Raw genomic sequence first — 13562 nt, forward strand, 5'->3', positions numbered from 1 at the left:
TGGTATCAGGGTGATGGTGGCTTCATAGAATTAATTAGGGAGTGTTCCTCCCTCTGCAGTTTTTTGGAAGAGTTTGAGAAGGGTAGGTGTTAGCTCTTCTCTAAATGTTTGATAGAATTCACCTGTGAAGCCATCTGGTCCTGGACTTTTGTTTGTTGGAAAATTTTAAATTACAGTTTCAATTTCATTACTTGTGATAGGTCTGTTTATATTTCTAATTCTTCCTGGTTCAGTTTTGGGAAATTTTACCTTTCCAAGAATTTGTCCATTTCTTTGTGGTTGTCTGTTTTATTGGCATATAGTTGTTTGTAGTAGTCTCTTATAATCCCTTGTATTTCTGTGGTGTCAGTTGTGATTTCTCCTTTTTCATTTCTAATTTTACTGATTTGCACCCTCTCCCTTTTTTTCTTGTTGAGTCTGACTAAAGGTTTATCAATTTTGTTTATCTTCTCAAAGAACAAACTTTTAGTTTTATTGATCTTTGCTATTGTTTTCTTCATTTCTATTTCATTCATTTCTGCTCTGATCTTTATGATTTCTTTCCTTCTACTGACTTTGGGTTTTCTTTGTTCATCTTTCTCTTGTTGCTTTAGGTGTAAGGTTAGATTGTTTATTTGAGTTTTTCTTGTTTCTTGAGGTGAGATTGAATTGCTATAAACTTCCCTCTTTGAACTGCTTTTGTGGCATCCCATAGGTTTTGGGTCATCGTGTTTTCATTGTCACTTGTTCCTATGTATTTTTAAATTTCTTCTTTGATTTTTTCAGTGATCTCTTGGTTATTTAGTAGTGCACTGTTTAGTCTCCATGTATTTGTGTTTTTTTACAGTTTTTTTCCCTGTAATTGATTTCCAATCTCATAGCGTTGTGGTCAGAAAAAATGCTTGATATGATTTCAATTTTCTTAAATTTTCCGAGGCTTGATTTGTGACCCAAGATGTGATCTATCCTGGAACATGTTCCATGTGCACTTGAGAAGAAAGTGTATTCTGCCACTTATGGGTGGAATGTCCTATAAATATCAATTAAATCTATCTGGTCTATTGTGTCATTTAAAGCTTGTGTTTCCTTATTTATTTTCTGTTTGGATGATCTATCCATTGGTGTAAGTGGGGTGTTAAAGTCGCCTACTATTATTGTGTTACTGTCAATTTCCCCTTTTATAGTTGTTAGCATTTGCCTTATGTATTGGCGTTCTCCTAAGTTGAGTGCATAAATATTTATAATTGTTATATCTTCTGGGAGTGATCCCTTGATCATTATGTAGTATCCTCCTTACCTCTTGTAGCACTCTTTATTTTAAAGTCTGTTTTATCTGATACCAGTATTGCTATTCCAGCTTTCTTTTGATTTCCATTTGCATAGAATGTCTTTTTCCATTCCCTCACTTTCAGTGTATGTGTCCCTAGGTCTGTAGTGGGTCTCTTGTAGACAGCATATATATGGGTCTTGTTTTTGTATCCAGTCAGCCAGCCTGTGTCTTTTGTTTGGAGCATTTAATCCATTTACATTCAAGGTTATTATCAATATGTATGTTCCTATTACCATTTTCTTAATTGTTTTGGGTTTGTTTTTGCAGGTCCTTTTCTTCTCTTGTGTTTCCCACCTAGGGAAGTTCCTTTAGCGTTTGTTGTAAAACTGGTTTGGTGGTGCTGAATTCTCTTAGCTTTTGCTTGTCTGAAAAGCTTTTGATTTCTCTATTGAATCTGAATGAGATCCTTGCTGGGTAGAGTAATCTTGGTTGTAGGTTTTTCTCTTCTTCACTAAGTATATCCTCCCACTCCTTTCTGGCCTTCAGAGTTTCTGTTGAAAAATCAGTTGATAACCTTATGGAGATCCCCTTGTATGTTATTTTTTGCTTTTCCCTTGCTGCTTTAATATGCTTTCTTTGTATTTAATTTTTGTTAGTTTGATTAATATGTGTCTTGGTGTGTTTCTCCTAGGATTTATCCTGTATGGGACTCTCTACACTTCCTGGACTTGGGTGACTATTTCCTTTCCCGTGTTAAGGAAGTTTTCCACTATAATCTCTTTAAATATTTTCTCTGACCGTTTCTTTTTCTATTCTTCTTCTGGGAGCCCTATAATTGAAATGTTGTTACGTTTAGTGTTGTCCCAGTGGTCTCTTAAGCTGTCTTCACTTCTTTTCATTTTTTTCTTTATTCTGTTTTGGGCAGTGAATTCCACCATTCTGTCTTCCAGCTCACTTATTCATTATTCTGCCTCAGTTATGCTGTTATTGAGTCCTTCCAGTGTATTATTTTATTTTATTTTTTTGCGTTACGTGGGCCTCTCACCGCTGTGGCCCCTCCCGCTGCGGAGCACAGGCCCCGGACACGCAGGCCCAGCGGCCATGGTTCATGGGCCCAGCCACTCCGCAGCACGTGGGACCCTCTCAGACCGGGGCACGAACCCGCGTCCCCCGCATCGGCAGGCGGACTCCCAACCACTGCGCCACCAGGGAAGCCCTTCTAGTGTATTTTTGATTTCAGTATTGTGTTGTTCATCTCTGTTTGTTTGTTCTTTAGTTCTTCTAGATCTTTGTTAAACATTTCTTGTATTTTCTCAATCTGTGCCTCCATTCTATTTCTGAGATTTTGGATCATGTTTACTATCACTACTCTGAATCCTTTCTTCAGGTAGGTTTCCTATTTCTTCTTCATTTATTTACTCTTGTAGGTTTTTATCCTACAAGACTTGCTCCTTTATCTATGACATATTTTTTTTGTCATTTAATTTTTTTTTTTGATGGGTGGGATTGTGTTCCTGTCTTTCTGGTTTTTGCACCTGAGGCTTCCAGCACTGGAGTTTGTAGGCTGTTGGGTAGAGCTGGGTTTTGGTACCAAGATGAGGACCTCCTGGAGACCTCACTCCAATGAATATTCCCTGGGATCTGAGGTTCTCTGTTAGTCCAGTGGTTCAGACTCAGAGTTCCCACCACAGGAGCTCTGGTCCAACCCCCAGCTTGTGAACCAAGATCCTGCAAGCCATGTGGGGAGGCAAAATAAAAAGAAAAAAAAAGAAAGAGGAAAAAGAAAAAAAAAAGAGCAGAACAATAACAAAGAGTAAAAAATAAAATAAGATTAGAAAACTAACATATGTTAGAAAGAAAAAATATATATATATAGATGAAGCAACAACTGGAAGGTAAAACAGACCCTAAATAGTAAAAAAGAGGAGGAAAAAAAAAGCCAGAAAAGGCCTTGGCTGTGGGGGGGTGGGGCTTAGGCAGGGGCAGGGTTTAGGTGGTAGGTGTGGCCTATGCTTAGGACTGGAAAAGGCCCTGGGGGGTGGGGGGTGGGGCTTAGGCTCAACGCAGCAGGAGGGGCCCAGGAGTGCCCCTGGCCTTGGAGGTCTTAGGACCAGGTCCAGGACCCCAGCAGGCTCACTGGGCCCGAGTGGGTGGGGGAAACGCTAGGTGCATTCTCCCCATCCTCTGATCCTTGAGGGCCCCACCCCATTGGCCTCTCTTCTTCTTCCCCCACTCCTTCCCTCCTATGTCCCTAGGACCCCAACAGCCAGAGGGGGCCTCAGAGAATGGAGGATCAGACCTGGGAGCCCAGCAGGCATCCCAGGGCTTGAGGGAAACAGCTGCCATGCCTCCCCTGATCCTCCAGTCCTGGAGGGTTCCCCCTCCGTCTGCCTCTCCTCTTTTGCACCACCCCCCGCATTTCCCTCCTATGCCCCTAGGACCAGTGAGGCCTGGAGGGGGCCTTGGAGGGTGGAGTAACCAGTTTGGGAGCCCTTCAGGATTCCCAGGGACCGATTGGGCAGGGGAAATGCTAGGCATGCTCACCCCGATCCTTCAAGCCTCTAAGGGTCCCTCCAGGCATGGGAACCCCTACCCCCTCCCAGCCACCCCTCAGGGGCACAGGTCCTGTCTGGCCTCAACTTCTCCTTCCCCCTCACTCCCCCCACATCCTACCCAGTCACTCAGGGTTCCTCCCGTCTCCTTAGGCATTGAGGTCCCCCACCAGCGTCTGGCAGGCACCCTAGTTGTGGGAAGATGCGAACTCCGTGTCTTCCCACACCACCATCTTCCACTGTGCAGCTCAATTCTTCTTTTCAGATTCATTTCCCTTATAGGTTATTACAAAATATTGGGTGGCCAAAAAGTTCATTTAGGTTCTTCCATAACATTTTACAGAAAACCCCAAACGAACTTTTTGGCCAACCCAATATTGAATATAGTTCCTGTGCTATACAGTAGGTCCTTATTGGTTATCTATTTTATATTCAGTAGTGTGTATATGTTAACCCCAGACTTCTAATTTATCCCTCCCCCCTCTTTCCCCTTTGGTAACCATAAGTTTTTTCTATGTCTGTGGGTTTATTTCTGTTTTGGAAGTTCATTTGTATCATTTTTTAGATTCCACATATAAGTGATATCATATGATAATTGTCTTTGTCTGTCTTACTTCACTTAGTATGATAATCTCTGGGTCCATCCATGTTGCTGCAAATGGCAGTATTTCATTCTTTTTAATCGCTTAGTAATATTCCATCTTATATATGTACCACATCTTCTTCAACCATTCATCTGTCCATGGATGTTTAGGTTGCTTCCATGTCTTGGCTGTTGTAAATAGTGCTGCTATGAACATAGGGGTGCATGCATCTTTTTGAATTAGAGTTTTGTCCAGATATATGCCCACAGGTGGGATTGCTGGATCATATAGCAACTCTATTTTTAGTTCTTTAAGGAACCTCCATAATGTTCTCCATAGTGACTTCACCAATTTACATCCCCACCAAGAGTGTAGCAGGGTTCCTTTTTCTCCTGGTATGCTTGTTTTAAATCTGACCCTCTCTGATGTGTGTTCTGGGTTAATGGAGGCTTCTGTATTATCTTTTTAAGAAGAAGCTTTGGTGTAGACAATCCCTATTTTATTAGTTAAGGGGATGCTGGGTGTATTACCCTGAGAACCTGATAAACCCTGAAATCTTAGTGGTTTAATACCAAAGAAGTTTTCCCCTCCTGCAAAGCCCGGCTGGTGTTTCTGATCTGCAGGCAGCTCTGCTCTATCAGTAATCCCAGGGCTCAGGTTCCCTCCAGCATGTGATCTACTCTCTTCAACAGGTAACCTACATGTTGGTTCGGTGAAAGAGCATGGACAGTTGTATGTGGGTGCTTTTGAAGGGCAGGCTAGGAATTGGATCACATCTTCTTTGCTCACATCCCATTGGCCCCAAATCTGTAATATGACCACACACTACAGCAAAGGACACTAGGAAATGTGACCTAGCTGTGTGCCCACAAGGTAGAGGAAATGGGTTTGGGACCATCATGTTACCTTTGCCATATCCCACTGGATTTTTGTATCAGAAACAGAGAAGAAATACAAACAAAAATAATGAAATAAAGAGTTGAAGGGTTTTCCAGATAATTTTGTTACCATAGGTAATTCTACATAATTTTAGATACAAAATTGTATTACTCCTGATATCAGGCTCTGCATTCTACCCTTCCCCAAAAGGCATACATTAATTATCCAGGCCGTTGGTTATATGGGTCCAAGGAATTGCTTTTGTCCCCACAATTCTTGCTGTAATATCACTTCCCCTGTTAATTGATCCAAACGTGTTAACACTAAGAAACTATTTCTACATATAAACTGAGTTAGACAGTTTTGTTGGGGTGGGGGGAAACAAATAGACTCTGGATAAAAGCTGAGTCAAAATAGTGGTTCTATGTAATTTGGGACAGGTCACCTAGCTTGTCCAGCCTTGGTTCCTTTATCTATAAAATGGAGAGAAGGAAGCAAAGAGAATAGACTGTGGAGATCCGATCTGTGCCAGCCCTAACATCCAGCAGTTCTTGGGAGGCAAATAATGGTGAGAAAATTTTGGAGACAATTCTAGTATTTGGGCTGGTTTCCCTCCAAGCTGCATTAGCAATTCTAGCCCTATTTTCAGACTGCTTGTTCCACAAGGGAACTGCCCCCACAACCAACCAATGAGCAAAGGTCCTTGGCTTCCCTCTGATTGGATCAGCTTAAGTCATGTGCTCACCTCAGCCAATCACTAAACCCCAGAGGATGCCAGGTCCTGGGCATTTCATATACTTTCTTCTCCATCCCTGGCACTGGGGATGGGGTCAGTCCCATCCAAACCACAAGTCTGCAACCCAGTGGAGAGGAAGGATGGGAAAGATGTTGTGAGGGGAGCAACCCACAATAGTCACTACAAACTGCATCATTTTTTCACTTCACTTTGCACACACAAACACACAATGTCTGGGTGTCTGGTTTCTAAAAAAGCAATAAAAGAATTCAGGCTGGGGACACATTGACCAAGACTAAGGGGGATGCCCATGGCAGAGGGGCCACATAGCTCCTGGCTGATAGCAGGGCTTGTGGTTAAGTATCTTACTCCAAATGGATAGGATATTTTCCTATTTGTATGCCTATAAGAAATCTATGGCTTTTACATTCCATTTAAAAATACCAGCCTCTTGGATGATTAGCCTTAATTGAAACAGGCATTAACTTGAGGGCAACCCATCCTAGAAATATGGTGGACTAGAATCACAGTGCAACAGGAGTGATTATTTATTTTAAACCTCATTTTACCAGGACCAGATGTTCTGTCCACAGTGAACAGAGACATTTGATGATATTTCCCAACAGACCTAAGACATTAATCCTCTAAAAACCCCTCCACTCAGCAGGGACAAATGCAAGGGTGATCCGGAAAGGAGACTTGATGTTTGTATGTAGCTTGTGCAAACCATTTAACTGGTTTTGCAGGAATGAAGTGATGGGAGGTCTTGGCACCAGGAATTTGGGTGACTGAGTCATTGAGAAAGAAAGTTACAAACCTCAGAATGTTTTTCTGGGAACTCATGGGCATAGCCCCCCCAGAATGGATATATTATGGAAGATTAATTCCCACTGTAGTCAGCAGCACCAGCTATTTGAGAAATCCTGATGGAGAAAAGTAGGGCAAGCTAAAAGATCAGTGACCAGAACAATCCCTGTCTCCAAATTAATAGTAGTCTTATATATTTGGAAGCAGTTCACTGTTTAATTTTAATTGATTTAAGGCCCCAAAGGTGTGCCTAATGAATGTGATAAGTGCAGATTACTAAAATCACCATAAAAACCAGAGAGGCATGAGGGAATAATGGATTTTGGATAATTTGCATATATTTTCATTAAGAAAAAAAATATCTCTGAGGCAGAATACTCTCTAAACATACCTGCTTCTGCCCTTCTTCTCTTGTTACTCACCTGAGTTTGACTGCTACGTAGCTTTGGTCAGCTTTATTTCTGATTACGCCAGAGTGGTTTTTGGACATGAGCTGAGGATGTGGAAATCTTACTATGGTTTTGCCTTCTTCTTTCTGTTGTCACTCTCAAGAGAGGAAAGACTTCTTACTTAAAATTTAAATGAACAAACAGGGACTTCCCTGGTGGAGCAGTGGTTAAGAATCCGCCTGCCAATGCAGGGGACATGGATTCGAGACCTGGTCCAGGAAGATCCCACATGCCTCGGAACAGCTAAACCCGTGCATCACAACTACTGAGCCCACACGCCGCAACTACTGAAGCCCATGCGCCTAGAGCCCCTTCTCCGCAACAAGAGAAGCCACCGCAATGAGAAACCCATGCACCGCAACGAAGAGCAGCCCCCGCTCACCGCAACTAGAGAAAGCCCGTGCACAGCAACGAAGACCCAAAGCAGCCAAAAATAAATAAATAAATTTATAAAAGAAAAAACTCCTGTGAGATGGAAGGAGAACAGGACAGGCTGTGCAAAAAAGAGATTTGATTGTGATTGAGAATGTTGGATGTATTATGTGTATTATGTTCTGTGGCCATTGTGTAAAAGCGGCCACAGCCCCATGTTTTTTTCACCTGGGATTCCCTCCGGCCAGTCATTCCATTGTGCAACTAGAGTAAGAAATATCTGCAGAAACAGCAGATATTGGTTAGGAGTCCCCTGCAAGTAGAACAAATTGAACCGCGATGGTAAGAGAGAATTCAAGACATAAACTGCCCACCTCCGGAGTTGGCCATATAGTATATTTTCAAGTAAATGAAATAGAGATTTTCCAGCCGAATAATGTTCACCGTTTGAACTTTAGAAATCAATATATTTATTTATAAAGTTTGGTCTTTTTCAGAAATGCTGTTGGAATTGTCTTTAGAGATCGTTTTGAGTGACATGAGAGAACCAGTCTATTTCATAACCTTGGCTTTAAAAGAAAATAATCCTTTTGCTGATATTCATCTATTTTACTCAACATCTTTGGCACTAACTGTCATGTAACTATTTCAAAACAAATCAAATCTACCCTCAAAGCAGGTGAATTACTTTTGGTTGCCAGGAGCTTTCACATGCAGCAAATCTGTGGAAGTACCATTGCCTGCCTTCTACAGCTGTGAAAACCCACCAACATGACAATAACGATGTGAGAAAGTCAGGATTTGAACTCTGATCTACATGACTGCAAAAGTCCAGGCACTTTTCACTGTGTTATCGTCCTTTGCAAGAGGAAAATTTGCTTCTTACGAAGATATTTGAAGGAATGTTTTGTAGATCCTGAAGGCAATTTCGGAAAATGAATTTTAGAAATGTTTTGAATAATGAAAGCTGAGTAGGAGCTATTCACCTCTCCATTTCAATGATGGTAGAATTCATTTGAGTGTAGAAGCTCAGTATCTTTAAAAAAAATTAGTATTATCACTGACAGTGTTTTTTCAAAGTGTGGTCCTGAACCCTGTGCATTGGAATCACCTAGAGCTGGTATTGCCCTTTGACTTAGGGAAGACTAATGCCCCATCAAAACCCTGGGTCACGTAAGGCCTTGCTCTGGCTTTCCTCCAGCTGTACCTCTTCCCATGAGGCAACGTGCGTCCCTAAGGCCACAATCCCACTCCATCCAGATCATGCTCTGGCTACTCAGGACCTAGGACTCCCCACTAAACTCAAGGGATCATGACAAGGACACCCACTCTTACTACGGTGGTGTGTGTGGTGTGACCACACGTGTTGGCATGAGGCCCCTCATTCTACAGGAGGGGCTGGTGGGGGGACAGAAGGGGGTCCTGTAAAGGTGGGTCTTGGGCAGGTCAGGGCTTGGCCTTCCAGCTCCTTATTTGTTGAGCAGGAGGATGGAACATCTGTTATCTAACAGTTTAACTGAAATTTTAATGAATATATAGAAATATGGGATGGTGCCTCTATTTGTACTCCTACCCAAGGCCCCATAAGTGTCAGGCCAGGCCTGCCTCTGGGGTTGACAAGATGCAGATTCCCAGCGCCTTTCAGAATCAGAGGCTTTGGGGACACAGCCAGGAAGTCTGCATGTTAACCTGCTCCCCAGGTGATTCTCTTGTGCCCCATGGTTTGAAAGCCAGTTCTTGAAGGTCACTCTAAGACCGTGTGTCAGAGATCCTCTGACTGCTTCTTCACAGGCTGGGGCTTCAGCATGGGCACCAATTACCACTTCCACAGCTGGAGAGTGTTTGTCATCATCTGCGCTCTGCCCTGCACTGTGTCCATGGTGGCCCTGAAGTTCATGCCAGAGAGCCCGAGGTTTCTGCTAGAGGTGAGTCAGCGCCCCCAACCCGTGTGAGGGCAATGGAACTGCGACAGGAGCTAGCCCTGCTGCTCCAGCCCCTTGGTCCCATGTTGGCTGACCTGGCCCATCATTAAATCCATCGTGATGGTTGCACGCCTGGGATTCAAGGACAGCCAGAGCCGGAGGGACTCAGGAGCTCACTGAGCACAGAGCAGCAGCACTGTTCCCGGAGGCTGGGTGGAGCTGAAGGGGGGTCTGCTGAGGATTCTTCTGGCACCCACTCTCCCCAGAGGTCCTGATGATGAGGCACTTCAAAGCTGCATGCAGTTTTTCCATGTTACGGCTGTGAGCTGGGTTGTAAATCTGTCACTGCTCCCAAGCCCTTCAAGACTCTTGGCTTTGCAGGACCTCTCTCCTCCAGAAAGCTGCTCCCAGAGTCCTGTGAGGTTTCCAGCTTGGTGGTGGTGGTGGTGAGGCTCTCGTGCTTGCGGTGGTCAGACAGGCAGGGCTGGTGGAGGGGCGATAGGACTTGAAGGCTCTTACAGCCCCAATTCTCAGAGTCTACTTATAAGCCTCCTTCTAGCTTTCTGCAGACTGACCCTCCTTGTTGAGTTTCTTCTTTCATCCCATTGATCAGGTTCCAGATGCAGCAAAAAGTTTTTTTATCCATGCTTATCTCAAAAGCTACCCTTCATTGTGTATGAGTTTCCTAGGGCTGCTCTAACAAAGGCACACAAACCGAGGGGCTCATAGTAAGAGAAGTTTATTGTCTCACAGGTCTGTTGGCTAAAAGTCCCCAACCAAGGTGTTGGCAGGGCCACACTCCCTTGGAAGCCCTTAGGGAAGCTTTACTTGCCTCTTTCAACTTCTGGTGGGTTGCTTGCATTTTTTGGCATTCCTTGGCTCGCAGCTGTTGCACTCCAGTCTCTGCCTTTGTCACCACATGGTGTTCTCTCTATGTGTCTCTGGCTCTTCACATGGGCTTCTTCTTATAGGGACACCAGTCATGTTGGATTAGGGGTGCACCCTACCCCAGTATGACCTCACCTTAATTAATTACATCTGCAGCAACCCTGCTTCCAAATAAGGTCACATTCTGGGGTACTGGCAGCTAGAACTTCAACATATTTTTAGGGTTGGGGACATAGTTCAACCCATCACATGTTGTGTCTTTGCTTTGTCCTGCCAGGGAGGAACATGGGTCCCACCCTGCAGTCTATTCAACCTTAACCTACGAGTAGTTACTCACAGCCTATAATGATAATAGTACCCAGCATTTACACCTTGAAGGTACAACCTTACTATCCTTCCAAGATGGGCTGCGACAGAAACTTGTCCTAGTCTTTCACAAGCCCTAGATAGTAACACATCCATGGCCAATCGCCTCAGACTTGGGTATCAGCACCTGTTGGGCTTGTAGGGTTTTCCACCCCTAATCAGCAAAAGACTGTTCATGTCTCTCTCCTTGGTTTTACCAGATGGGCAAACACGACGAAGCCTGGATGATTCTCAAGCACGTTCACGACACCAACATGAGGGCTAAGGGGGCCCCAGAGAAGGTGTTCACGGTGAGTGCATGGTCACCTATGCCAACAGGAGGGGGCCTCTCCTCTTCACTGCTTTGGTTTGCTAAAAAATAATTTTATTATATAAGCATATCCCAGAAAATTTGTCAAAAGGGGAATAAAGCCCCTGACATTCCTATTACTGCATCATAATTATCTTTGCATTTTGATGGATACCTTCTTGGTACTGCTAAGTGTTCAAATATGGCAAAGGGAAAACCTAGCTATATTCATATGGGGATAACCATATGTACATATATTTACATATATCAATGCATATAGATTATTCAGGAGTACTTATAGGCATTCTATATGTGTCTCATAGTATTCAGAATCATCCTTTTAATGGACATTAATATTAGAAACATTAACACAGTTTTCGTAAACATGTCCCCAATGTTAGAGATGCATGTGCCCTGTTTTATTACCTTGTTCCTGCAAATATTGCTGCAATGAACCTGTTCCTGCACATAGTTCCTTTCCTTTCATGTTCTGGGTTTGTTTTCTAAGAGTAGACTCCTAGAAATAAAATGAGTGGCTCAAACAGCATGAGTATTTTTATAGCTCTTGAGATGCATTGCAAATTACATTTCAGTAGGGTTGCAATGATCTGTGATACCTCCAATGATAGGATACCTGTTTCTCAGCATCCTTACCAGCATTGGCTGTTAGCCTGGATTTTCTTTCTCACTAGTTTAAAAAGTGAAAAACTAGCCAATGGCAGTTTCCACGGGGAGGTCCTGTTAGTTACCATGAACTGTGCTCTTCCCACCAAGCTGTGGCCAACCACGAGGAATACCCACGGCAGGGTCCCTGTGCACCTGTCTGCATGACCCCCTTTTAGACCAACTCCAAATCCATTTCTTCAAGGAAGCCTTCCTGAGTTAACTCCCACCTACTCCAACTCACTGCTTTTGCTTCTTTGGCTTCCGTAATTTGAGTCTGGAGTAAAACACTTTTTCTTGTTAACCTGTTACTTGAAACCCCTGATTCTCAGGCGGGACCCCATAGCAGCTAAGAATCTACAACCTGAAGCCAGACCAGTCTGGGTCCAAATCCTGATTTTAACATGTTCTAGCTGTGTGGCCTTAGGCAAGGTACTGTCTGTGCCTTATTTTCTTCATTGGGAAAAGAGGGATAACAATGTCTATGAATACAGTTATAGTAAGGATTAAAATCAAGCACCTAAACTGTGCCTGGCTTAGAGTAAATACTACATAGATGTTAACTATTATCCAAATATTTTATGTCATATTTTTAAATAAATAAACTCAAATAATAGATTTTATAGAAAGTTGTCCAGTGGAATATTTCCCCAATTCCAACACTCCTAAAATTATCTAAAATATGGGACCAGTCCTTTTATCACAAACATTTATTAAGAAGCACCATTAACAATGTTTATAGACTTTCCGGCTGGATAAACGAAATGTAATTGAAAATAGAACTTTTAGCTAGTTCATTTTCTTAATCCTTCCTCAATTAACTTTCTTATTAAAAATTTCCCACACTTAAAAAAAAAAGGAAGAAGAAGCACAATTAGCAGAGCTACTCCAAATGAAAGATGATAAGGGAACTGGTGGTTCTCCCAACCTCCCATCCCTGCCGCTCCCTGTGATGGGTTTTCATGCTGCAGCTGGACTGCAGGTCTGGACCCCAGATGCTAGCAGGAGCGCCCTGTCCCCTGGGGTCTGGGTATGCTTGGTTCAGTCCTGCCTCCCACCCCACCCATTCTATAGCCTTCTCTCCAAGCTCCTGCTTATTCCTAGGAGATGTTACTGAGTCTTTGGGTATAACCTCTGCTTTTAGTAGATTTCACTCTTTCTCAGGAAAAGGGAATTAAAAAGGTCACGGGCTCAGTATTTCCAAACTGACTTGATGATCATAGTAATTTTGTAGAAGAGGATGACTGGATGGGCCAGGAAAAAAAAAAAGAAAAGGGGGCTTCCCTGGTGGCGCGGTGGTTGGGAGTCCGCCTGTCGATGCGGGGGACGCGGGTTCGTGCCCCGGTCTGGGAGGATCCCACATGCCGCGGAGCGGCTGGGCCCGTGCGCCATGGCCGCTGAGTCTGGGCGTCCGGAGCCTGTGCTACGCGACGGGAGAGGCCACGGCAGTGAGAGGCCTGCGTACCGAAAAAAAAAAAAAGAAAGAAAAGAAAAGAAAAACAGCCTGAAAGTGTTCCTGACCTCAGACAGCTGGGCAGTGGCTGGAGTCAGGAGTGATACTCAGCCCTGCCGAATGGGGTCGTCTGCTAGGATCCTGTGCGCTCCCCTCTGTAGATGGTACTCACAGTAAACATGCTCAGGGGCCTGGAGGAAGAGCTTAGGGTAGGCCAGGCTCTTAGTGTTCATGGTGAGCCCTGGATGTGGCCCTCCTCACATCCACCTTGGAGCTGAAGGGGTTCAGGACATGATACCCCAAGATATGGCACCTCGGCATATTGAATATCGGAAGCTGAAGGAGCTTGAGAA

General features: G+C 43.7%; 1 protein-coding gene across 3 annotated transcripts in view; it reads left to right on the forward strand.

Moving 5' to 3' along the window:
- The window catches only part of SV2B (synaptic vesicle glycoprotein 2B), a 203957-nt gene that overhangs the window by 150720 nt on the left and 39675 nt on the right, over window positions 1-13562 (forward strand). For all 3 annotated transcript variants that reach the window (XM_049707014.1, XM_049707016.1, XM_049707015.1), the window contains 2 exons: window positions 9420-9553; window positions 11005-11094. In XM_049707014.1, the coding sequence (XP_049562971.1) occupies window positions 9420-9553; window positions 11005-11094 (224 nt within the window). The remainder of the gene's footprint in view (window positions 1-9419; window positions 9554-11004; window positions 11095-13562) is intronic.

This window comes from Orcinus orca, chromosome 2 (genome assembly GCF_937001465.1).
Source record: "Orcinus orca chromosome 2, mOrcOrc1.1, whole genome shotgun sequence".
Taxonomy (NCBI): domain Eukaryota; kingdom Metazoa; phylum Chordata; class Mammalia; order Artiodactyla; family Delphinidae; genus Orcinus; species Orcinus orca.